The sequence below is a fragment of the Punica granatum genome, chromosome 2 (assembly GCF_007655135.1).
Source record: "Punica granatum isolate Tunisia-2019 chromosome 2, ASM765513v2, whole genome shotgun sequence".
In the NCBI taxonomy this organism is placed as follows: domain Eukaryota; kingdom Viridiplantae; phylum Streptophyta; class Magnoliopsida; order Myrtales; family Lythraceae; genus Punica; species Punica granatum.
In genome coordinates, this window is record NC_045128.1 from 42,195,036 (window position 1) to 42,221,539 (window position 26,504).

The 26,504-nt window shown below is 34.8% G+C and overlaps 2 protein-coding genes across 2 annotated transcripts; one reads left to right on the forward strand and one right to left on the reverse strand.

Moving 5' to 3' along the window:
- The first annotated feature begins 2,510 nt into the window (after positions 1-2,510).
- LOC116197978 (1-aminocyclopropane-1-carboxylate oxidase) lies at positions 2,511-4,155 on the forward strand. The gene is made up of 4 exons (XM_031528268.1): positions 2,511-2,719; positions 2,840-3,066; positions 3,186-3,519; positions 3,640-4,155. Exons 1-4 carry the CDS (start codon positions 2,615-2,617, stop codon positions 3,931-3,933), a joined length of 960 nt encoding a protein of 319 aa, XP_031384128.1. The 5' UTR covers positions 2,511-2,614; the 3' UTR covers positions 3,934-4,155.
- Positions 4,156-16,219: 12,064 nt separating this feature from the next.
- On the reverse strand, positions 16,220-23,433 carry LOC116196427 (E3 ubiquitin-protein ligase COP1). The gene is made up of 13 exons (XM_031526137.1): positions 23,021-23,433; positions 22,507-22,584; positions 21,728-21,883; positions 21,004-21,360; positions 20,219-20,376; positions 20,050-20,115; positions 19,344-19,422; positions 18,688-18,843; positions 18,449-18,547; positions 18,167-18,271; positions 17,482-17,661; positions 16,814-16,924; positions 16,220-16,715 (listed from the first exon to the last, which is right to left on the reverse strand). Exons 1-13 carry the CDS (start codon positions 23,351-23,353, stop codon positions 16,545-16,547), a joined length of 2,049 nt encoding a protein of 682 aa, XP_031381997.1. The 5' UTR covers positions 23,354-23,433; the 3' UTR covers positions 16,220-16,544.
- Positions 23,434-26,504: the final 3,071 nt, after the last annotated feature.

Below are 26,504 nucleotides of genomic sequence, written 5' to 3' on the forward strand. Positions count from 1 at the left end.
AGGCATAGACGTGCCCAGAAATTCATCCTTCTTGTAGTTTTATGATTCGCTTGTACCACTTGAAAAGCATTGTTGTTGTTTTTTTTTCGGTTTCGAGAAGCATTATTGTTGTCCATACATAGAATCTCGAAAATAATGTCATTAAGAACGAGTTCGTCGTCTTTCTTGCTTTCCCATCCTTCTTCAATTTGTTATTACCGTCTACTCATCATATATATACCGCATGGGTCGTCTCGTCAATCCCAAGTCTGAACACAGGGACTTGATTAATTCGATGTCCTGAGCTTAGTATGTATTATCGTACTACAGCATTAGGTGATTCTTTCCCTTAGTAGATGCCTACAGATTATTACGCATGCATTTATTATCGCACGTGTGAAGAGATGATCCAAAAGTGACAATGCCACTCCCGACTTATCAGGAGCACCGAGCATCATCATTTATGGGAAAATTATAAGGTGGGTTACCAAGCACGAGAGATTCAAATTTTCAGGGGATGAAATTACGTGCATGTTCTTCCGACGATATTTTTAGATCTCCACATCCCACTATTCTCTTAGATAATTTTCTGATTGAGGTTTTGCCCCGTTTTTCCCCCCCAAAAAAAAAACACAATAAAAGTATGTTATGATTAGAATCATTTCAATATTTGAATAAAAAATAGTCTCAACTAATAGGATAAAGATGCCTCATTATCTATAAAATATGCAACTGAACTTATAAGCGATTGAATTCATTTTCAACTCAAAAACATTAAACTAACCGTGAGTTCCATACTCGAACCTAAATAATACATGAAACTCACTCTTGGCTGCCTCAAAATTAGACTGGATCGCACTCGGGCCAACACAAAGAGACATCAGTCTTGGCATGGTGTGAGCCAACAATCCAAAAAAAGCACTAAACTAGCCTCAAGTTTTGGTGTGATTGGCGCTAACCCACTATGATACCATGTAAAATATCCAACTGAGCCTATATGTAATTGGACTCATCTCTAATCGAAAAGATTGCTCTTATTGATTGTGACACCCAATCTATTATAAATCCACTAAATCCTTCTTAAATTTTCCATAACTCTCAACATTATCTCACCCGAAAAATTACGTATCAACATTGTAAGCTGCTTAACTAACTCGTGATTGAGGACTGGTACACGTGGTCCATCTCTCTAAATTATGATTCAATTTTTGCGACGGGCGTGATTAGATTCTTTTCAAACCTTTTCGGTTAGCTCGTACCATCCAAATTAAGGTAAGGTGGATGAGTTAAACCATGTGTCCATGTTTTCAACCACAATCACCTGAAATTTCAGGTAAAACATTTCTCTTAGATCCATATTAAATAAATTCCGCAAAACACAAATTTAATGAGGGGAGATTAGACTTTGAAAATCTCGAGTCATTCAACCAATAAGGAGCTGTAATCATTTAAATCGAGGTCTAGGAATTCGATATCAAATTTCACACGGATCAAGAGATATCACATGTGCAAAATTTTATCAAATTGAGATGATGGAAATTTGGAATGAATTAACAATGTACGATGTCAACTTCGGCGTCATAACCCTGCTATTTTAGGATCATAATTTTATCAAATGAAAATATTTAAATTATATACTCGAAATAATTAATTAATTTGCTAATTAAGGTACTTGCCTTTCCTCAACAAGCCAACTTTCGATCCGACCTAATCATCTTGACTTTCTAAATTATCCGAGGTACTAACTGAATATAGGTGTGCCTACACGCCATACTGATCACACAGGATAAAGATATATGTGTACAGTATTATATATATATATTTTTTCATATTTGTACATTATTTTTATATATATATATATATATGAATATTTATATTATGAAGGGGAAATGGCTCACATAAGGTTGGAAAAATGAAAGGGACGGGTGAAAATGCAACGTCGGGGAAATTTCCTGCTAAGAATAATATGGAGCATCTCTGGGAACAGGAGTAATTGCGCATCCATGGAAGGTCGCAATTAAGCCGACTTGGCTTCTGGTCAAAGTCTTCTTTTTCTTAAATAAAGGAGAAAAATCCACAAAATGAAAATGCCAGAAATAAAAAGGAAAAAGAAGAAGAAGAATATATGAAAGACCAGCCATCTAGGTTGGATCCACGTCCACTATATAAAATAGTGAGAGAGACGGTCGATCAAGGAACAGTGACCTCACTATGAAAACTTTAAACATCACTTGGAAGTAATAAATTCGTTCTTCGTATCGTGGACAGTCTATTTTTTTTTTCTATATGCAGTATCTGATTAAATTTTATCGGGAGATATTCGTAACAATCTCTTTGCATAAAGTTAGCAGGCATAATATATGCCCAAAGGACAAAAAAATAAATAATAATAATAATAATAAAGCAGCCACATAATAATATTCTTTTTCTGAGCCTAACATATTGTCAAGTCATACAACAGTAGTCAAGACCTAATAAGCCATAATCCTCTCCTTTGAACTCTCCCTATAAATACCAGACCAAGCCCATCCACCTTCTTCCATAGGAAACAAAGCAGCTTATACCATATAGAGTCATATTTGCTTATTGAGAGGATTGAAATTAATTTGATCATCCTTAATTTGTGAGAAAGAGAATGGAGTGCTTCCCAGTCATTAACATGGAGAACCTCAATGGTGAGAAGAGAGCCATTACCATGGAGAAGATCAAAGATGCATGCGAGAACTGGGGTTTCTTCGAGGTACGTACCTTATGAGCTAGCTTCTTAATCAACCGATATATTATAGATTATATTTTATTTACGTGTAACGCGTCGTTCGAATATTGATCGGTGTTTGTGAAATTATGATCTGTTGATCAGATTGTTAATCATGGGATATCCCATGAACTGATGGATGCGGTGGAAAGCCTGACGAAGGGCCACTACAGAAAGTGCATGGAGCAAAGGTTCAGGGAGTTGGTGGCAAGCAAGGGCCTAGAGGCTGTCCAGAATGAGGTTACCGACATGGACTGGGAGAGCACCTTCTTCGTTCGCCACCTCCCCGAGTCGAACATCTCCGAGATCCCAGATCTCGAGGACGAGTACAGGTCATTATTATTTTGTTTTACAAAGTACATGAATCATATATCGACATATATATTACGTAAGTACGTACATGAAGTTTGGTGTATTAAAGTGGCGCGCCCGGCGGCATTGATGTTTGCAGAAAAGCTATGAAGGAGTTCGCACTGAAGCTGGAGAAGCTGGCCGAGGAGCTGTTGGACCTGTTGTGTGAGAACCTGGGATTGCAGAAAGGGTACCTAAAGCAGGCATTCTATGGTTCGAGGGGTCCAACCTTTGGCACTAAGGTTGGCAACTACCCGCCGTGCCCTAAGCCCGACCTGATCAAGGGACTCAGAGCCCACACCGATGCCGGCGGTATCATCCTTCTCTTCCAGGATGATAAGGTCAGTGGCCTCCAGCTCCTTAAGGACGGAAAGTGGGTTGATGTTCCACCCATGCGCCACTCCATTGTCGTCAATCTCGGAGACCAGCTCGAGGTAATTAAAGAAAATATTTCAATATTGCTTTTTTACCATAGTTTGATCTCGTAATATCAGACATCGAAGATTGTAAGTATTATTTCAAAATATATATAACTAATTATGGTTGATCATCAGGTGATCACCAATGGAAGGTACAAGAGTGTGCTGCACCGGGTGGTGGCACAGACTGACGGGAACAGGATGTCCGTAGCCTCGTTCTACAACCCTGGGAGCGATGCGGTTATATACCCAGCTCCGGCATTGGTGGAGAAAGAGGCAGAGGAGGCCAACGAGGTCTACCCAAAGTTCGTGTTCGAGGACTACATGAAGCTCTACGCAGCGCTCAAGTTCCAGGCAAAGGAGCCAAGGTTTGAAGCCATGAAAGCTGTTGGAGCAACCATCAACTTGGGTCCGATTGCCACTGCATAATTATGAAGATCAGCACTTCTAGTCCAACGAAGAGGAGGATTACAATTATTTAACTTGCGTTCATTAATTAAATATATACTCGTTAAGGTTTAAAAAAAAGGGTCCCTTTGGTTCGAAGGTATTGATCTGTACGTAGATGGAAATGACAGGAGTTTGACGTGTGGCATTACATTTAGTATATACGTATATGATCAATAAATTAATAAAAATTCATTATTATTACTTTGATATCCATTTTCCTATAATTTTTTTTAATGTGCAACTCGGTATCCAAAATTCCAACATAATCTAATTAATCTAAATCGAGTCGAGTCAAATCAACTCACTTAGAAATAAAAAATTTCAATAATAAAAAATCGCATTCAATAAGGAGCTGTCCTACAGATTAAGTGTCATTCTCGGAAAATAATTTAAAAGTCCACTACAGAAAAGCTTGTAACATTAAAGTTTGCAACTTATTAGGAATGTTTCACTCTCCAAATAATGTAGGGTGTATATATATATATGATAGGCTAGGATAGGGTTGGAGATTTCAATATCTGTGCTTAATTTTTAATGTTAAGAATCGACCCCCGCATAGGAGAATGACAGCTCTATACACACACAGACAAACTTGTTCAAATCATACCATGGTAGTGACCTATGAATTATTGGACACAAGTGGGCATTTACGCGCCCAGGATTTGGATTTAGGGGAGTAAGGTCCTAGAGGAGGCAAAGAGTATGATAATTTTTATGAATTAGGAAGGCGAGTATAAGAAATTTTCTCAAATTTTTTTAAAAATTATATATAAATTTCCTTAAGATTTTAAGAGGGTTACTGCCACTCCCAAGTCCTTTCTTACATGTGGGGATTATTCAATTTATATATAAATAAAAAAAATACATATTTTTATAACGTTCACCGCCTATAAAAATCAATTTTTCACAAGCTGCTTCTATAATTGTGACGGGTGTTATTTTCCATATCTAGAACTAACACCATTAGTTTTCAAATTAGTTTTATCTTTGTAATTAAATTTTAAGAAATTAGCATAAATAGAACATTGACTTTCTATAATAATTACAACTCATGGAGAGAAATAACCCTAAACAATATGTAACAGTTTTTTAAAAATTATTTGTATGTTCCCTCTCCTTTCCTGTGATGTTTTTTAAACTTCATGGGTATTCAATATCTCAAGCTAGCAAAAGACCCAATAAGGGGCTACTGCTCTGCTGGACAATGGCAAAAAAATGGTGTACACAAGTCACAAAATTTACACTTTTTTATTTTGTGTTTTAATTTAAATTTTCTTAGTAGTTGAATTATATATAATCTTTCAAGAAGTCCTTCATGATATCTATTTAATTTAGTTAGAGATATGAGATTCTTCTTAATTTTTTTCCCGCTTCTTGTGAAACCTTATAAACAAATTGCTACTTGGAGATGTTAAAGTAAAGATTATATTCTTTCACTTTGTGACTCAGCATCTTCCATCTAGTATGAGAATCATTAACATCGCATTACCACAGTACGTATTATTATTTGTTGCATCATCTTCAATCATTTCATCATTATTAATGAAATCATCATTGATCCCATCAACATGAATATCTGTCTAATTCTCGAATTGAAAAACCATGGATCTTAGATAATATTAGGGAATAGGATAAGGAATGTGCAAGGAAGTTTAGAAAATAATTATATATAATTTACACATCGTTTGCGATCATTTCTGATGTAAGTTGTAATTATTATAGAAAATCAATGTTCAACATATGGTAATTTTTGAAAGTTTAATTATAAAGATAAAATTAACTTAAAGGTGTTAGTTTTTGGGATGGAAAATGACAAGTGTCGCAATTATAGAAGCCGCTCGTGGAAAATTGGATCCTATAGGCGGTGCATGGTATAAAAATAAAAAAAAAACACACACACATGCATATTGATCTTGCATGACCTGATCCTTTTCAGTTCAGGTTAGAAATTTCACACCAAAGAGAAAATGAACACAACTAAATAAAATGGTTACGATTGAACAACAAAATGACCATTATCCAGAAAAAAACAAAAGGACCACCAAAATGAGAAGAAAATATTAAGTGGCATTGAATTCTCTACTCTACTAAAATCAGAAAGTCAAGGCAACTATCCATACGTTGCGGCACAGATCACTCTCTCTTTATGTCATACATTGAGAAAATATTCTGCAGCATCTATGAATCAAGTTAAATATATGCGTATATTACTTCGTTATCAAATCCGATTGCCGGTTTAACACAATATAAAGCTGCTCGGAGCGGTGAATTAAACTAGAAAAACAATATTATATAATGTTTGTATATCGGGGAAGAGATCCTTACTGCATTTAGTATAGACTTTTGATGTTAATGTAATTATAGATTATACAGAAATTATTAAAGAATTGCATATGTTTCTTCTTGGATTTCATAAATCTCGACATTATCTTTTGATCCCCCCTTGAAAAATCTGATATTATCTGCCACTTGCACGTGGAGGATATAATATACGTACATATGTATAATTGTGCATGTATGTATTAATTTTATCCCAATAGAGAAGAGAGAGGAGGAACAAAGGGAATCATCACATGGCAATTGGCACCATGAGGAGTTGGTTGTGTCGACCCTCGAGGAAACAAGAGCTTCGTCCCCTTCTCCCTAGCTCCACCACACATATTATATCCTTATAATATCCACTCACTGACCTGGTGCTCACTAGCTACCTTAGCTCACTATGGGCGGCAGGGCCACATACACACACACACACACACATATATATGTGTGTGTGTTGTGGTCATTTATTTAAAGCAAAATAATCGTCGGAAAATATATGGAATCAAGTATGTATATTACATTTGTTGGTTGTTCTGCCAGGGGGTCAAGGTCATCAGATTATTTGGAGCAATTGTTTCCGCATATAATGATCACGAAATTATCACAAATAATTCATAAAAAAAAATGATCACAAATTTATTGAAAATGAAACATATAATAGTTATATATAGGTGTTAATTCATTTGTTGTTTTCAAGAGAATTTAGCTTTCATTTTGGTGAGAAACAAGCTGCATATTGTAACGAATGAACGAATGAGAAAGGATTTATCGAGTTAGTTTAGTTTGGTTGATTCAGTTCGAATTAAAAATTAGCAACGATTATTGGACTTTTAGATATAAGTGATTCACACCAAAAAGAGAGAGAAAAAGTTCTTTCTTCCTAATTTTGGTTTTGAACGAGAGATTTCAAATCATATTAAGAATATTAACCTACCCGTATATATAACATGGTGGGTACCCAGAAAATATGCATATAAATATTATATCTCGACATTACAACAACATACCCTTTATCATTAAACAAAAAACAATTATAATATATTTAGATGATAATATATATATATATATGTGCATCTTTAGAGCGTATCAATTGATACACAAACCGTACGAGTTATGTATTAGTCGCTTTCAGGTCGGTGTCGATTGTGTCGAAAGTGGAGCAAACTATAATTGAGTACTTTAAAGAATTTATTATAAGTAAGTCAGGGAGATAATCAAATCTCAGCCACTTTTTCACTTTCTATTGTTAGCTTAGTGGCGAAAAGATGTAATAGGAAGAAGATCCAAGCAAAAAAAAAGTGCCTTTGGTTGATCGGAAACTTTGTCTTTTCCGACTTTTTTTTTTTGGGGGGCCATTTCAGCTTCTTCGTTAATTATTACTCTCGAGAAACTTATTTTTTGTTGTATGTGTTCTTATTAATTTTCTGACTAAGAATCAACTATTATATTATTATTAGTTAATTATAGCTTAGAAATTGATTGGACCTTGAACCAATTCCAAACCGCACACGCCTCCCTCGGCCCCAACGAAGATGGGCCTCAAATTGCAAAAGTGGCCATTCTAATCTAATCTATCATCTGTACTGTCGGTATGCGCACTTAGTTCGCAAAAGTGGCCATCTGATCCCGAATTACTAATACTCGGTTTGGTTTCACAATCAAATTTTAAGATTTTAACTCTAATTTTAACTCTATTCACTGCGCAACAAAAATCAACTCTTCAAAGTAAAAAAGGCGAGTCCCATAAATAAATCCACATACAATTTTTAATACTAAATCTTCTTAACTATTCATTATTTTTTCACACATTTTCTCGTAATTCAACAACACAATCATTACAACCTAATTAAAATCAAAATTCAACTCTAAAATTAAACACACTATAAGCCTCTTAATTGAGTAATATCCAATAAAAATACATGTAAATAATAAATATGATCCAGAATGACCCGACTGTGAATAAGTGATGTTCCTTGATTTTTTTTTTCATGCAGCAGTTATATTATCCACTTCTCTATTTTCGTCGACCTTTTATTTAATTTTATATGTTTTTGTCAAATACTTTTAGATATTCTTCAGTTTTTAGCTGTAGACCTTTGATGATTTTGTTTTTGTTTTGTCCTATATAGGTATCTTTGATGAGATGTGAAATAGTGTCGGGCCCATGCTAGAATTACAACATAGCAGTTTTCTCTAAACATACCCCACCGAACCGGAATTCAATGTTTTTTGCATCATGCGTTCAATTAAGCTCCTATTTCTTCGTTCACATTTGGAAAGATCAGAAAACGACAAACTTCTTAATTTCGAGGAGTTTGGTTTCTGATGGTTAAAAAAAAAGTATAATAACCATCTCATCTCAAATTCGAACCTCCTTGAATCCATCTATTAGGTCAATTAGTACAGTTTATTTGTCCTCATCGTTGTAGAGAATTTTCGAGACTTGAGAAATGAGTCAGACGAAATCCAGACACTTCCGATTAGAGGAGAAAAAAAAGAAAAGGAATCGTCTTATTGGCAACTCTGTTGTGCTGATCAACTCCATGACATTCATCTTTGATTCTTCATTTTCGCTTGTCCACGACAAATACAAGGTCTCACTTATACCGACAACACAATTAGGGGAAATCCACAATCTTGATATAATTGCAGCACTCTTGGACAGGCGACTCCAGTGTTATAATTTTCAAGTGCTAAATGTCCACCAAAATTCAAGGTTGCTCAACCAAGTGTCTTCCTAACTACCCATCAAATACATACATATATATATATATACATATACATATGTAAATGATACATAGAAGAGCAAAGCTCAAAATTAGGTCTCTCGCAACAATTGTCTATACTATATCTATACTATTACAAAGAGAGTATTTTGTCTCACTTTCTCTTTCCTAAATTGCTAACACTAATTATAATTCAATTAATAAGAATTATTAGTTTCGGATTAATATTAACACTATACTCTCTAAAATTATCCGCTATTTCCTCTTTCTTACTCTCACATCACCATTTCTTTTTCTGTCCTGTCTCCTCTCTCTCTCTCTTTGGTCGACGTTCCTGATTTTTCCTTCCCAGGCCAAATATATGTAAATATATATGTACTTGGCAATTTATTTATTTTCTATTTTACAATAATAATTCTATTTATTTTCATTATATTGTAATTGAAATTAAAAATTACTAAGAAATAGTATAATTGTCTATATTACTTTTTTAAATTAATAACAAATGAATAAATAGAAGTAATATCTATTTTAATGATCGTAGTCGGGCGCATGCCTCTAGTTAAGTCAAAGGAAGGCTTTGGCCTCACTTTTGTTTCCGATTTTATCTTAAAACTTTCAAATCCAATTTGAGAAAAGAAAAAATAATAAGGATAAAATTGGCCATTAAATTTTTTTCGTTTTTCTCTAATTCTTCTAAAAACACTCTAAAATCCATTATACTCTTATACATCGGCTAGAAGGGGAAAAGGAAATCTACATATTAAGTTGCAAAACACGTTCACGTTTTTTTTATTATTTAATTTAATATTATTTATTTATTTATTTACTTTAAAAATGATCACTTATTTATACCAAACAAAATGTTTCTATTTCTGAAGTGTAAATTCTCACATTCGTAATTATATTATATATTCTTTACCCAGCAAAAAATATTATATTATATATTTTCGTTATTATTACTTTGACAATGAAAATTAATAAATAATATCTAGCAAAATGTATAATTCTCTGCATAGCACGAATATACAAACTCCAATTCAAATTAATCAACGGAACACCTAATTTGGAAAGATCTCTGATCAAAATGGAAACAAAGGATTAATATCTCTTAAGGTATTATTGATACCCCTTCGCTCCTCTCTGTGAGTTCTAGACTCCGGAGCTAAGTAAGACTAGCTAAATAACCTAACCTTCGAAAATAACCTAGGCAGGCCAAGATCCTTTTCCCATATCTCGATCGAACTCAAGACTTCCTATATATATATTCAAATTCATATACATGAATATACATATATATGTATATGCATTTATTGATTATTAGATTATGATAACCATACAATTCTAGATTAGTCAGGATCTGTCGGACTTCCGAATATCAAAATAAAATAAAATAAACTAATTTGCATATCTTTCATCGGTAATAATAAAAGAAGTGGACCACTAGGGTTGGGTTGGGGGCATCATCAATTTTATGGTGAGGGTGACAATACAAAGAAGGGGCTCCAATGATGACTTCAAATTTACTGAGCCCCTTTGACAGACAGGGTCACAATTTTTCTTTTTTTGACTTGAATTTTTGAAAAACGTCGTCTGAATGAAGAATTAAGAGGCCCAGCTTCCCGTTTTTGTTTTAATTTGTGGCAGTTGGATGCACTTGAGTGCATTTGTCCACACCATTTAATACCTCTCTCTCTCTCTCTGTCTTCTCTCTGAGATTTACACATGCATGCATGCATATATTGCATATGCTTTCACCCATCCTCCAATCCATTCCCACACACAACTTCAACTTGTTATATGTAACTCTGATGGTGATGACGATGCAGGCAGCAGGCAGGCAAAGCCCTAATTATTTTTATTTTTCTCTGTTTGGAGCTAACTTTCCATCATTCAGTACGTTTTCCAGTTTTCGGTCCATTAATTCGTCAGCCTCTATCAATAAAGAGAACAATTATTTTTGTGGTCTAAACTCTAAAGAGCAAGCAAGCCATTTACTATATATATATATATATATTCGAATTTAAAGCCGATCATAATTTAAAATACAGGTATGCATGTTACGTTAGAATTCATCTTAAACGCGAAGAGGGCAAAGTAGCTATAGGGCTAAACTTATGGTTTTCTATTAGTACGTTTGCTTTATATATATATATATATATATATATTTTCACCATGTATTCTTCCTTCCACACAATGCAAATTCGTTTGCTTGTAATTCATGTCCACAGCTGAGATGATCCCAACTTATTAAAAGAAAAAAAAAACAGCTGAGATGATCCCTAGTGCATGCGTCGGGCAATGAGGATAACTTACCTTATTGTCAAAGCCTAATCGAGATTATCAATGATGCCAAAATATCCTTAATTATTTCTTTTTTGGGTAGAAATATCCTTAATTGTTTATATTGCATATTGAGTGACAATAAATTACCTTGTTGTCAAAGCCTAATTGAGACTATTAATGATGCCATGCTAAGATGAAGTAAGTCTCTTCTGTTAACTAGCTAGGATTTGTTTTGATTAGAGAGGAATAAATGGAATTTAGAATTTTTTTTCATTCCCACTCCCTTTTTCTTAACTTCGAGAATCAAATCCAAGAAAAATTATTCTTCACTTGATCAATTAATTAGTATTTTCTATCCCAATTTCTCCCCGAACCTCGTCGTTGAAATTTTGCTTGACCTTTTATTTAGTTTTTTCAATTCCTTTTATCAGGTTTCTTTGAAACTAGAAAAAAATATATATGAAATTTTCTAATATGTATATAATATGCTGAATTTATGCTTATTTCTACATTGAGAATGCTATGATGAGAAATACACAAACCCAGCAAAAGGAACTTCTATATATGAATGGGAGGGGTGTGTTAACTTATTAAAGACTCTGGCATTTTTTTTTCTAATCTAACCAGAAAAAGAAAAAAAAAAGGAAAAGGAATAAGGGAATGGGGATTTCCCTATAAGGCAAAAAAATTTATGATTTAACCAACCTCGATCGGTTCATGTGATTTGATGCTTGTTCAGCTTAAATAAAGTTTCGAGTTTGAATCCTTGTGAATACAGAAAATTCATAGTGCGAGAGTTTTACCTCTTAGTGAACCGACCTGACTCGATTAGATTAGTCGAGACTCAATTGAGCTTTCCGGATATTATGATTTACACCGAAAAAAAATTAATGCTTCAATTAAACGAAGGGGTAAGGACCACTTACCGTCTGAGATTGACCTCACAATACTCTGCACTTAGAGAGAGAGAGATGACTCAGTGACTGCACATGTCGAGTTATTACATAAGACATGAGTATTATGATGATGTCTTGTTCTTCTTCTTCCTTCTCTCTCTCTCTTAACTCTTCTTCTGTTTTCGTGTTCTCGGGCATGAGATGAAATCTTCTAATTTATGTATATATATATATATATATATATATTATCATGGCTGGAGGCAAAAGGAACAGCCATTAATTGGGAGATCAGTCTGTGTAGGGAAGACCCAGTTGTAGCTAATTTCCTTGGGGTTTCTGTCATTTTATGTTGATTTTTCTTATGTGTCTGATGACACGGTTTCACGTTGTACGATCGTTATATATAATGCCTTCTCCTTCCACACACACACAAGTCCTTGGAAATTTGTAGACTGTACGCAGCCCAGGCGCCCCTGCATGCATATGTTGCTTGTAACCAAGGTCCCTACCTATTTAAACACGCATTGATCGGTTGAGTTGTCCATCCACCACTATTATAAATGGCGCTCATGGTATATATCAACCACCATATACAAGGAATGTAACTTTGGGTTGATTGATTATCACTCTGAGCATGATATCTAGGGCGAACATTACTAACCCTGTATATTATAAAGCAACTAGTGCATACCTCGTTATTGGATGTTTCTCAAGTGTCGATTGATGAAGGTTCGAAGGTTTGTGCCATTCGATTTGACAAGATTTCTTGTGTAAACTAAACACGATATATATATATATTTCTAAATTTGGGGACCCTGTTGACAAAGATCAAAATTTGGAAGAATTAAGAAATGACTTAAATAAAAGAATTCAGAGTTCAGGGACTATAGATATATATATATATATATATTATTTTTATTTTTTTTCTCAATGGTAAATTGGTAATGAATATATATATATTGAAAAATACATATATCGTGATGATGATGATGATATATTGATACTGGAGGAGATCAGCAGAGGTGAATTTTCACGGTCAATCCCTTCTGCTGCACGTTTTGCTAGGAAGGAGAAATAAATGCCACTGCTTCTTTCTCCTTTTTCCATATTCTCTCTATCTTCTTCTTCTTTTGAATCACCCGATTAATTATATGTGTTATGAGGGTTCACAAAATCTCTCGTCCTTGGTTTTGTGTTTCCACACACTGCCAGATTTTGGCAACAGAATGTTTGTAAAGCATCTGAATCAATATGATCAATAATACATAATCAACAATCGAACCTGAAACTAGTATAGAACCTCGAACTTGGTTTCGGTATCCTACATGCATATATGTGGTTCCAAGCAACATCGATTGAAAACATTTTTTCTTCTTTGGATTAATTAGAACAATTAAAAACAGGGATTAATCTCACCGTTAGGCGCTAAATAAAACCGCAGTCTCACTGAAACCTACTTGACCTAGTGAATTTCCAAGTCTAGCTAGAAATAGAATGAGCGCAAACTGCTAGCCACTTGACCTAGGTAAAACCCTCATAGACTTTATTGAAGTGGGTATCACTCGATAGTTCGAGCGTCGAAACTTTTCCTTTCAAAAAATTCATTCGGATCTCACTGACCCATTATCGTAACTAATTATCAAGGGTTTATAAGTAAAATTCATCAACTATATAGTCTCAGAAACATAAATCATTGATTCATATATAGGACTTTAAAATGCACTGAAATCACTTCTCGAAGACAATGTTCGAGTGAGAATCATCAGTCTCCGCCGAGGATTGGGGTCCATGGCCGAAGATGTAGAGGAGAAGCCAACAAAGACTTATAAATAAGGGGGGGGTGGAGTGGGGGAGCAGATCAGAGAGCATACTCATAACAAAAGTTTCTCATCATTCAACTTTTTCTGTCTCCTTCCCTCCCTCCCTCCGTTTGGTCGAAAACGACGTATCACCTCATCCTCCTCCTCCATGTTCCCATTTCATCACTGAACCCAACAGCCCGATTATACCCTCTCTTTGGCCCTATTTTATATTTTATTTTATACCTAACTCTCTCTCTCTCTCTCTCTCTCCACAAACACACAAGTAGAAAGAAGTGGAAAAGAGAAACCCTAGCTAGATAACAGTCTCTCTCTCTCTCTCTCTCTCTCTGGGGAGAGAGAGAGAGAGAGAGAGAGAGCAAAGAGCTTCTTGTGTTTGTCGTTCCATTTCGTCATGGCACTGTTCGTCCATCAACTTCGCGGTATCAGGGATGATGTACATGGAGAGACGAAGATGTTGACAATAATGATGATGTTTTTTGCGTGAATCGTCATGGGCGCTATCCCTCCTGAGCTTGTTCCTCTACCTACCCGGTCGTCCTTCTCCAAACCTCAAGAAGCTCATTCAGGTTTTCTTGACCTTGCAAGTCCGAGGCAGTCTCCCCTCCGGTCGCGATTACCTGATATGCTCTTCGAGAAGTTCAGAATTGAAGTCGGTCTCACCGGGTTAAACGAGGGCCTCCTTTCTAATCTATCTCTCTCTTAAACCTAATTAATTAGGTAATGTATTCCTCTAATCCTTCATGGATTGTGCATGTTTTTTTATTCATATGTGAAAAATCTCGCTTCTATGCTAGCAATATTACAAACATATGCGTCTATACGTATAAAACCATGTAAAAAAGGATCCGTGTCTCATGTATGCATGCATGCATGCAAATAATACGAGTTCACATCCCATGGTTCTATTGAGCTAGCTTCACAGTATTTTTAGTGGATCGTGACTTCTGATTTATTAACTGATCAAGTGTTAATTCCTTCCTATCTTTTTGGACTGCTCAACGCTTGTCTTAGATTTTAAAGTAGGGGCATGAACCTTTAGTGTAAGAGAAGCTAATTAAATGTACTCTGGCAACGTTGGAGAAACTATATTTTTCCGGACACATATGTCCTTGTATGTTCACTCACAAATGAAATCATTTTGTAGCAATTAAGAGCAAAGGATAAATATATATACATATGTATGTATGTATATGCTGAACCAATGAAGATTTATGTTTTCTTCGTTGAACAAACAATAAGGTAAATCGATGCCGATGGTGATGTATATATGCTCACTAATAATTAGTAGAAGAATTGACACTAGCTAGCTAGCTTTCTCATGTACATTTGTGGATGTGATGAGCACATATATTCCGCCGTAAGTGGAGTTAAGAGCATTGGAGTAGCCAGGCTAGCTAGGGTTCTCTATGTTCTCTAGTTACTATTTATTCAATATCACAGAAACTGTTTCATTTTCTACTGAAATTGAAGAATTTGAGAAAGTGCCATTCTCAGCTATGGAAATGATACACTCTGGAGAGACTTAATATAATATAAGATGGTCGAAGAAAGCTTCTATAGGCCTTGCGATTGCATTCTGCAGAACTAATAATATATACTTGCAGTTCTCGACATTTAAAGAATCAAGCGATTAATTACATGGTTATAACCGGGCTAACGAGGATAAAGCAGTAATCAATGGACTTGAAAGACGAATGGATATGTCACAAGAGCATCTGCTCTCAACTAGGACCTCTTTAATTTTTTAGTCCTCTATCTATGTCGGTTAGCTCGGTCTATGAGCTTCTCGTATAACCAGAAAAGGTTTTAAGGGGCTCAAAGATATGTCACGTTAACCGACTGAAGAAGGAAACTCGTTGGACTTGGACATAATCGCTGACTTTATGATACTGAGAACATAAAAGCCCTTTTCAGGCATAACTCCGAGAAGCACAGGACGTTGCCATCCACTGACGTCACTTCAAACTCTCTATGAGAAGAGAAAAGGCTCCCTCGGGCCCATCATATATTCGGTTTCAAATAGGCCCGTCTAAGACGTTGGGTCGGGTCGAGGAAACTCATCGCCAGTATTTCGGAATTCTCGAACAACTTGGAGGCAGCCGCGAAAATAATAGAAAAGAGTAGATTCTGTTATCAACTGTTCAGACAACGGGATAATGAAATAGAATCGCGTTTCCAGTCATCCCATAATACATGCATCCGAAGCTACCAATTAAAAAAAAAAAAGCGAAGACCAGAAGCTCGAAGGCTTTGTATCATGAATATGATCCCCACAACTTCGGGGGATGGAATGGGCGTAGTCAATTCAGACAACATTAATAACACGAACTGTGACCTGAATTAATCTAAAATATCGACATCCTCACTCATAATTTAGCAGAACAAGGCTGAGTATTGACGATATTAATATTTACACTGATCAACAGAGAACCGCAACCAGAAGAATAGCAACAGACTACACCTAGAAATAGACTTCAGCTTAGTATCTACCTATCTTCATTTCCTTATTTGGTATTGTTCTTCCTCTTTCCCATTGTTATTCACGCAGCGAGAACTAATACTTTGATCGTTCCCTGGCTGTTAGCAGTTAGCATGGTGGGGCTATGACTCTTCCAGCACACAGCACTGATAAAGTAAGAACCCGCATCGTCATCCGGGTCGTCAGGATCAGGAGAACCAAATCTGTGCCAAGTCACAGGCTTCGATATTTCCTGCATGTTTTGAAGCCAATGCTTATAGTTTCTTTCTTCCTTTCTTTTTCATTTCAGCTTTATACAAGAAGGAATTCAAGGATTGAAGAACGGCTCACCTTGTGGTAGACATAAACCTCGTTGGTTTCACTCCCACAGGCAATATATTCGCTGTTTACTGTCAGACCCACAAAATTCTTCTCATTTGTGTGGCCTTTAAAGGTTTGAACCTGCAAAGATCAGGTCTTTCTCAGCTAAATGTCATCAAGTGTCGAACATGACAGAGGTCAGGAGAGGAGGATGGGCAAAGATCACAAAACACAGTGCATATCACTCAGGTGGGCTTTCCTTGATGTTATCCCAACAAAGGGCGTGATAGGATAGGAAATCATCTAAATTCTAAATCAAACAGATCACAAAAAGTTCCCAATGTTTGAGAGGATCATGTCAGACAGCATATCATGTTTTTGTCGAGGCATGACAATGTGCATGAATCAGCTCAGATAGAGAGCAGTCTAGCTTCCTAGCACCATCTTTACTGAATCATAAACAAAAAGTTGGTAAAATTCTGTTCACCCAGTCCATATTCCATAGACAACTTTTCAATGGGTGAAAGGACTGCGGTGCCAGATCTATAGGTATTGTGCTGCAATATCATAGTGGGTTATCTTGATAATTTGGCCTCAATCACAGAACAAGGTCCAAATGCACAGTGATGCCAAAGGAAAAAATATGATACTTGGAGATGCGTGAACAGGCTCAATTATTAGTTAAGCATATTACTCACAGGTAAATTTTCCTTCACATCCCACAGACGCAAAGTGCTGTCAGTGGATGCAGAAGCAAGCTCATTATTTGACAAGAACTTCACATATGAAACAGCTTTCCTGTGCCCACTGAAGACATGGAGCGGTTGGCTAACATTCCGCAAATCATAATAATGAATGTGGTGATCTGCTGAACCAACCTGGGATGAAGAGGAAACTCAAATTGAGCCAAGAAAATATTTAACTGATAAAGTTAGCACTTAGTTGCAACCTCCTGAGAATATGTGTGTGTTTCTCTTTCTCTCTCTCTCTCTCTCTCTCTCTCTTTTGATTACATTAAGAATTAAGATGCATTTGCAGCAAGTGAATTTAATCACACCATTTTTACACACAGATAATCACTTTATCTTTGTATTAAGAAATGGTAAACAATGGCTGCATCTACTGCATATGCACGCCGATAACTAAAAAAGCAAATTGACATGGTCAAGACAACCTTTTGCAGCACCATTATTATCATAGCTTGTTCCCCATGACAAAGGTAACATTGAATGAATTAACCAGCCATTGATTTAAACACGGGATAGATACAACAATATATTCCAAGTTTTAATAACAATTCATCTTGGTTAAGAGGTCAAAGCTGATCTAGTTTACACCCAAAATAATGTCAGCATTAGAGAATCTGTGTGAAGAGAAAATTACCGCAATATAATGGCTTGATCCAGGATTATACTTGACACAACATATATTCGCCTTCATGTCGATGTTAAGTACACTAGCTTCTTCTCTGGTACACCATACTTTGACCTGTTTGCAAAATTGAAAATGAAAGCATATTAAGTCAACCAGGCAATGACTCCAGCTTCATAAAATATCAACCTGCCTCACTAATGACAGAGGAAAGCTGAATATGAAGAAAAACAATGAAGTCATGAATCAACCATTGCATGGAAAAACATCGTTTCTGAAATGCATAAACCATACCTTACAGTCATCACTTCCAGATACAAGCATTGATGGTTCTGTCCTCGAGAAATCCACGCTCCAAGCACGTTTTTCATGTTCTTCATACTCCATCAGACTCTGCAAAGAGAACATGAAAGTCACGGTAAATAAAATCCCACAGCTCTAAGAAGAAGACATGGCAGCAAAAAAGTGGAAGCATAAGAAAACATGTCTGAGCTATACAGGATCCTATACCAACAAAAAGGCCCAGCTATTACCTGTCGTGTGTCCACATCCCAAACAGTTACTATTCCCTCATAGTCACTACTCGCAATATGATTTTTTGCATACTTATTCCAGCTCAAGCAACTAAGTTTGGACCTTGTGGACATCTCACCAATTGGACAATGAACATCAGTTGGCTCGTTGACAACCTAAACAAAAACCAAGAGAAATATTAACATTCACTGAAACCAAAAACTTAAGAAGAGATATCACACCCTGCCAGCAATGAATCTTCTAAGGAGATCTTAAATGCAGCAATAAACATACTTTCCAGACAAAGGCTATCTCAATCATTTGCCCCATTCAGGGACCAAAAGATGCCCCAACTTATCATTCTGGTCATAAGAACGTTTTCTTTCCATTCATGTTTTTCAGAGTCAGACGAGATGCTGATAACACACAGTTTAAACGATTTCATGAATCCAACAAACATCAAGTCTTCTGTATTGTCCAATCTTCTTGATAAGCAAGAATTCAGGCAATAATGAGCCCCTGTATTGTGCCCAAGGGAGAACAATGCACAGGATGTCTGTAGTTTTTCATGATCTCTCTATTATATTGAATAGCCTTACAGGCTCTGTTATGTAGCATATCTAAGTTACAAAAGAATGAACAGCATGAGTCAGGTCAAAATTTAATAAAACCTAACCGAGGAGAAGTCAAAAACTTTTATGCGCCTTGAAACTCCAGCAGTAGCAAAGAACTCATCGTCCCGGTCAAATTCTATGCTGCAACAAAGGAGCCAGTTTGTCAAATTTCATGCAGATTATGAGAGGGATGTACAGAAAACTCAAGGTTCGGGATGCAGGTAACATTCAACCAAAGCAATCCCATTTGCAGCCTATATGGCATGCCAAACTGCTACAAAAAATCGTTACCTCCAATTCCATTCAAGTAAAATATTTCAATGATTAACTAACTTATGCTGACTACCAGAATGCACTCAACCATTGTAAATTTCTAATATACATAGTTTATTTCAATTTTTCCCCCCAATTTTAACATATAGCACACCATTCTGATTTTCAAGGCGTCAAGGCAATTTACTGTATTAATCTATATCTACAGACAATGTGTTTTCTTATTTCTGGCTGTTCATTTGTCACGGACAAGCGCAGCATCTGGTCACTTATATATGCTCATAATAATACAGTGGTGTTGACGACATTCTTAAGAAACAGACCCAGAAAGTAGAAAATTCTTCTTCTAAAGCATAAAATACACTTTCACTAGACACCATGCAAATAGCCGCATAATTGTTGCATGAGCAGTCCAAAGGGGGAAATCTAATTTATTATCACAACTCTGAATTGTAATGGTCTGTAGTCAATTAAATGGGAGCATAGCAAACTAACCTCGACACTATGTTGGCGGAGTGGAATAAATCCTCATGTCTAAGTTCAGCAATAACCCTCAATCGACTGTTCCAATGCGCCAAGATTTCATGCATGTGAAGCAACTGGAAAAAAGGGGTGGCGAAGCTCATAGCACAACCATGTACTGAAGAACAATGTCTTGACATACCTGTATCTGGTGAAGGTGCTAAGTACGGACTGAAAATGAGATAGACCAGCATTATAACCCTCTCTATGTATAACATTTTTATCCCAGTCCTCCTGGACATGTGGTTGATTTGCCAATTGACGTCTCTTTTGCAAATAACACTCTTGAAGATCATTGAACTGAAATTGAGTAGCAGCAAAACATCAAACAAAAGTCTGGAATGCTGAACATATTAACAAGTTGAGCGTTGAGCAATCCCACAGGTTTAAGTAATTTGAATAGGATTGTACTAACTACAACCACATCGACAGCTTCAAAGAGAATCTTCATACCGAATGTAAAGTGTTTATCAACATATCAAAGGACAAAATACACATAAATTTGTGCAATGATTGGAGAAATCACAGTCTGAGCAGTAAGAACTAAAGATATGCATAATAATCTATTAGCTTAATATAAGCTTAAAAAATCTATTAGCTTAATATAAGCTTAAAATAAACATACACCTCTTCTTTGCAACTTTAGCCAATCCAAGAACATATGATATTCCCTCCTGAAATTAAGCCTGGACATCCTTATAACACCCAAAGTAAATTCCTGTGGATTGTTATTGGAAATTACACCGATGTACTCATCAAAAAAAAAACACTGATGCGATTTGTGAGCGCTGGAGACTCAACCACTAGTCCTAGAAATTTTCCGTTGAAGATAACTATGGATGAGCTCTTTAATCATATAATGTTATTTTATTTGCTTATATGGAACAAAATAAAAAGAATATCACCAACAAAAGTAAAGTTCCCTACCTGTGCATGGACACGTTTTTTTCTCAATATGGCCAAACTTGATTGATTAATAGGTTGTGAATCTGAGCCACTGTGAGCATCTTTCCTCTGAAGTCCATGGGAGCTTGCCTGACCTTTACTATCCACTTTCTTGTTCTGCAGATTCTCAGAAGACAAACTTCCACGTCCAGAAATAGGGCTTGACATGAAACCACTAGTGCTCTTCTCTAATAATGAAGGCCATGGTTTTCTCACTGTTGGATCATCTCCCAGCATCCGCAGCTTCACAGAGTACCTATCCCTAGCTCGATACAAATCTATCCTATGTCTCTCCACTGCATTGATGTCCTCTTTTATGTACTGAAGATCATTTTGAATCTGCAATAGCAGGGGGAAAACAATGCCTTAAAAATGTTTCAATTTAAGGGAAATTCTCATTGGGATCTTTCACTGATCCACGTACTACAACAAATCGACTAAAAGTCGACAAACAAATTGGTTCTTTCTGGAGCCATAAAAGTGTTGAACTTGAAAAATCAAACTTTCACAATGACATTAGCAAGCATTGACATGTGTATACCTAAGATGATTTAGTTCCGCAAACAACTGGTTCATTAGTCAAGTGTTCATAGATTTGAAGGATATTTTAAAAATTAGAAGATTCAGGTAGCTAATTACAAAAACAAATGGAATGGCAACAACCACAAATATATATATATATATATTCAAGCCCATAACAGCATACCTCATTTAGCTCATCAACTTTTTGCTTCCTCAAGCAATGTAAGAAGTCCAGCAGAATCTGCATATTCCTCTCAGCTTCTTCTTGCTCCATTTTTCTTTTCTTCTCAGCAAGAAGCACGAGGAGGGTGTCTAGCTCCTTGATCGACACTTCACATCCCTGAGAAGTGTATAGAGCTTATGCTTATATAAATAGAAATTATGATTAACTTTGTAACGCAGTTTGGGATAAACCGCCATTTATTATGCAGCAAGACATTAGAAGATTCATCAATTCAAAACAGGAGGTTTTTCAAACTATCTTACATGAAGAGAAATGAAGGCTGAAATCAAATGGAAGCATCTCATTACAAACCAGAACACGAAACCAATAAATGCCAAATCAATATACACAGAGAAAAAGTTTCAGCCAAATTGAGGCTTTGGTGGCTAATGCTTGAGACTACAATACAGTCCCCTCAAATTTCTCTAGGAATACTCTAAAGTTTTTCTCAGTAATAATAAGCATCATTCTTTATAAATGCCCCGTGAGGTGTAAAAGAAGGATTTCATAATAGCTAGTTCAGAATTTTATAGTGAAACAGAGGAATTGTATTAATCCAACCAAAAAAAGAAGAAGAAACAAGAAATCATGCTCGTCGACCAATTCTTTGCTTGAACACTACTGAGCATTGCCAGGCAACCATCGAACACTCTAAAATTGACATTCTCACAGAAGCAATGACACAACTATTAAACTGTTGATGAAAACTTTAATGAAAGGACCATCGTGTTAGAACTAACCTGCTGCAGTGCCACGCGAAAGTGTTCTACCGGAGATGCAGTTTTTGCTATTTGCCGAGCAGAAGTCTTCTTCAACAGCTACAAAAGCAGTATAGAGAAGCCACGAAGAACATTGAGCAAATCATTCAATCAAACCATTGGGGTGCCAATCAAATTGTCGACGGGGTTTGAACATTTCAGCGAGTATGTTGAGCAATAAACAGCACCAGCAAATAGATTTAGCATTTAGCATCAAAGTTTCGATACATAACATATGGAGTTCAGGCGCATTAATCTCTGTTATACACTTTCGGAGATCTATGAGCTCATGACACTTCAAAAGAAACGGATCCAAGCAGTATGCGCTGACGGGCTTGCTTGAATTTCCATGCATGTGTATAACAAAGAGCGCAATATAATCCCATATCCCAGGCATATTTCGATAGGCATAATCGTCGCCACAGGCACTCCAGAACCCAAGTCCACTAAAGCTCGTCGAAAAGAAAAATTGAGCTGCAAATCAAGGAGGACGCACCTTGTCGAGCATGAAATTGGGGAAAATTTGATTGCTGGTGAGGGAATGACCACAGCAGGGACAATCATTCTTGTTCCTGAGGTGAGTGATGATGCACATGTAGCAGAAGCTGTGTCCACAAGAGGTGAGGAACGCGTCCTTGATGATCTGCATGCAGATTGGGCAGAGGAAGTCCTTGTCGAGCTCGGAGGCAGAGGAGGGCGGGCCGACCGCGAAGGCCGCGGCGATCGTGGTGGCGGTGGCTCCGCTGGAGTGCTCTGCCACTGCGGCGGATGAAGAGACTGGCTCGGGCTTCACCGCCGGTACGAGCGCCCCGGTGGACACTTCTTCCATGGCCGTGAGCTTCTGCGAGCCGAAATGAAGTCCGGCAGAAGGAAGCAGCGTAGAGATTGGAGTTTGATAGAGAGAGAGAGAGAGAGAGGAGGAGGGTTAAGAGGTGGATGGGACCCACTGAGGAGAGAGCGTGAGGGTCAAAACGATCCACGCAACGCGATTCATTGATGATGGTTAAAACAGCCACTTTCAGTTTTTCTGGCCGGTGATTGGCCGAGTGATTCATCCTGTGAAGGCTGTGATTTACGACTGGGTGGAAAAAAATTGAAAAAAGGTCAGCAGAGGGCGCGGGAAGCTACGGCCCATCGGTTGCCGCAACACAGCCTGAGAAAATATATTATACGATATTTTCACCCAAAATATATATATACGATCACTTCATTGTAAATAATATCTATAATCTATCTATAATCCATATCTATGTATAACTAAAATTTACCCATGCATAATAAATGCTTAGGAAAAAAAATGAAAAAAGATAATAATTAAATATTTTTAGAAAATGCGATTAATGTATTTAAATCTCTGGATTACTATATAATAATTATAAGAAAATGATATGAATATGGAAAAAATTAAAAAATAAATATAATAATTAAAAGTATTAATAAATACAATTGAATGTAAATAAATCCCTTACTAAATACAATAAAGAGAAAATTTTTGTTGTAATATTTTAATTATATATAAGTGATGAATATATATAAATAGTTATCTTACCGCGATATTATTAAAATTGAGCCTAGCTTATAGAAATTGTTATAAAAAATTTGATATTCTTTTGAAAATTAGTGAAGCATATATATAATTTATCATAAAAACTAAATATGTATATGTACAAGCATATTGAAGAGTAAAATTTTAAAAATATGGAAAAAGAAAATTAATGAACAAAGATAATAATTAAATATTTTTAATAAATGCAATTAATGTATCTATATCTCCTGCTCTCTTATAATAATTAAAAGAATCTTGAAAAAAATTTAAAACAAAGATAATAATTAAAAGTATTTAATAAGTGCAATTAAATGTATATAAATCTCTTACTAAATACAATTAAGAGAAATTTTTTGTTGTAATACTTCAATTATATATAAGTGATAAATGTATATAAACAATTAATTTAACACGACATTATGAAAAGTGAGCCTAGCTTATAGAAGTTGATTTAAAAATTTTGATATTCTTACGAAAATTAATGAAGCATATATATAATTTAATATAAACACTAAACATATATTTGTATGGGCATATTGAAATGTAAAATTTTAAAAATATGGAAAAAGAAAATTTTAAAACAAAGATAATAATTAAATTTTTAATAAATGCAATTAGCGTATCTAAATCTCCGACTCACTATATAATAATTATAAGAAAAATAAAATAATATTGAAAAAATTTTAAAAACAAAGATAATAATTAAAAGTATTTAATACATGCAATTAAATGTACATAAATCTCTTACTAAATACAATCGAGAGAAAATTCTTGTTGTAATTTTTCAATTATATATAAGTGATAAATGTGTATAAACAGTTAATGTAACGCGGCATTATAAAAATTGAGCTTAACTTATAGAAATTGATTATAAAATTTTGATATTTTAATGAAAATTAATGAAGCATATATATAACTTACCATAAAAACTAAACATGTATATGCACAAGCATATTGAAAAGTAAAGTTTAATGTATTAAAAATAAGAATCATGAATCATAGAAATTATCTTTCAATAAATTCTAAAATAGTAAGAAATTTGTTAATAGTATATCTAAAAAATAGAGTTAATACACGTGTATGAAATATACATATATAATGTCTCATTATATATAGAACAATAACAATCCTTACCCATGAAAGAAGGTTATGTATATTGAAAATATGATATTATATAGAATAATAAAAATCTTTATCCAGAAGAGAGATTTCGTAAATTTGAAAAGTAATATAAACGAATAAAAAATTATAAAATAAAAATATATATATATCTAAAAACACAAACCGATATTGTGAAAGAAATTAAATAAATTCACAAGACATAATAAGAAAATTAATTATAAAATTATAATTGCATCATTCAAGAGCATTCATGCAACTCTATTGAAAATTATTTTGAAAATTGATTATCGATAACTTTTATCTTCAATAATAATAATAATAACAATAATAATAATAAGTAAATTAATATCTTAAATTGTGATAATTATTATTTGTAAAAAATATAAATATATGAATACAAAACCGTGCAACACACGGGATTGAATACTAGTATATATATTATAATAAATGCTATCTCATTAATAGAAAAAATATTTAAATAATATATTAAAAATTGACATAATTGATTTAATCAAATCAAGTCTAATTATGAAAACCCAATATTTTCTCGGCTTATTAGAAAAGGCCCGATTCAAAAATTAAGTGACAATTAAGTATACTAGCAATTAATTATTTAATTAGATATGAACCTAATTTTTATTATCATAAGGGTGAAATTATTATAATATGTGAAATTATGGTAATATAAAAAATAAAAATAAATAAATATTGTCATCAAATTTCGTATTAAAAAATATGTAACAGCTTTGTATGAATATCTATAGTAATATGTATATTATACAATTATTAGATAAATATATAATGCATTGAGACCATTAGTTGGAAAATATTTGTAGAACCATTGAAAATTAGTCTAATTTTATTAAATGATTATAGAATGAAACTTCAAATTAACTTCGAGCATATTTTATTATAAGGGTAAAATTATTGTAATATGTGAACTTATCATAATATAAAAAATTATATATTTGAAATAAGAATGTCATCAGATTTTGTATTTAAAAAGTACATTACAAATTTGTTTGAATATCTATAAAAATATGCATATTATATATTGATCGTTTAGATAAATATATTATGCATTGAAACCATAAGCTAAAAAATGTTTATCGAACCATTAGGAATTAGTCTAATTTTATCAATTGATTATCAAATGAAACTTCAAATTAACTATCAACATATTTTATTGTGTTAAAGAGCAAGTATATGTTTCAAAAATCAGAATAATTGTTATAAGAAATGATATATATATATATATGTGTGTGTGTGCGCGCGCACGCGCGCGCGTGTGTTAAAAATGAACATATATATA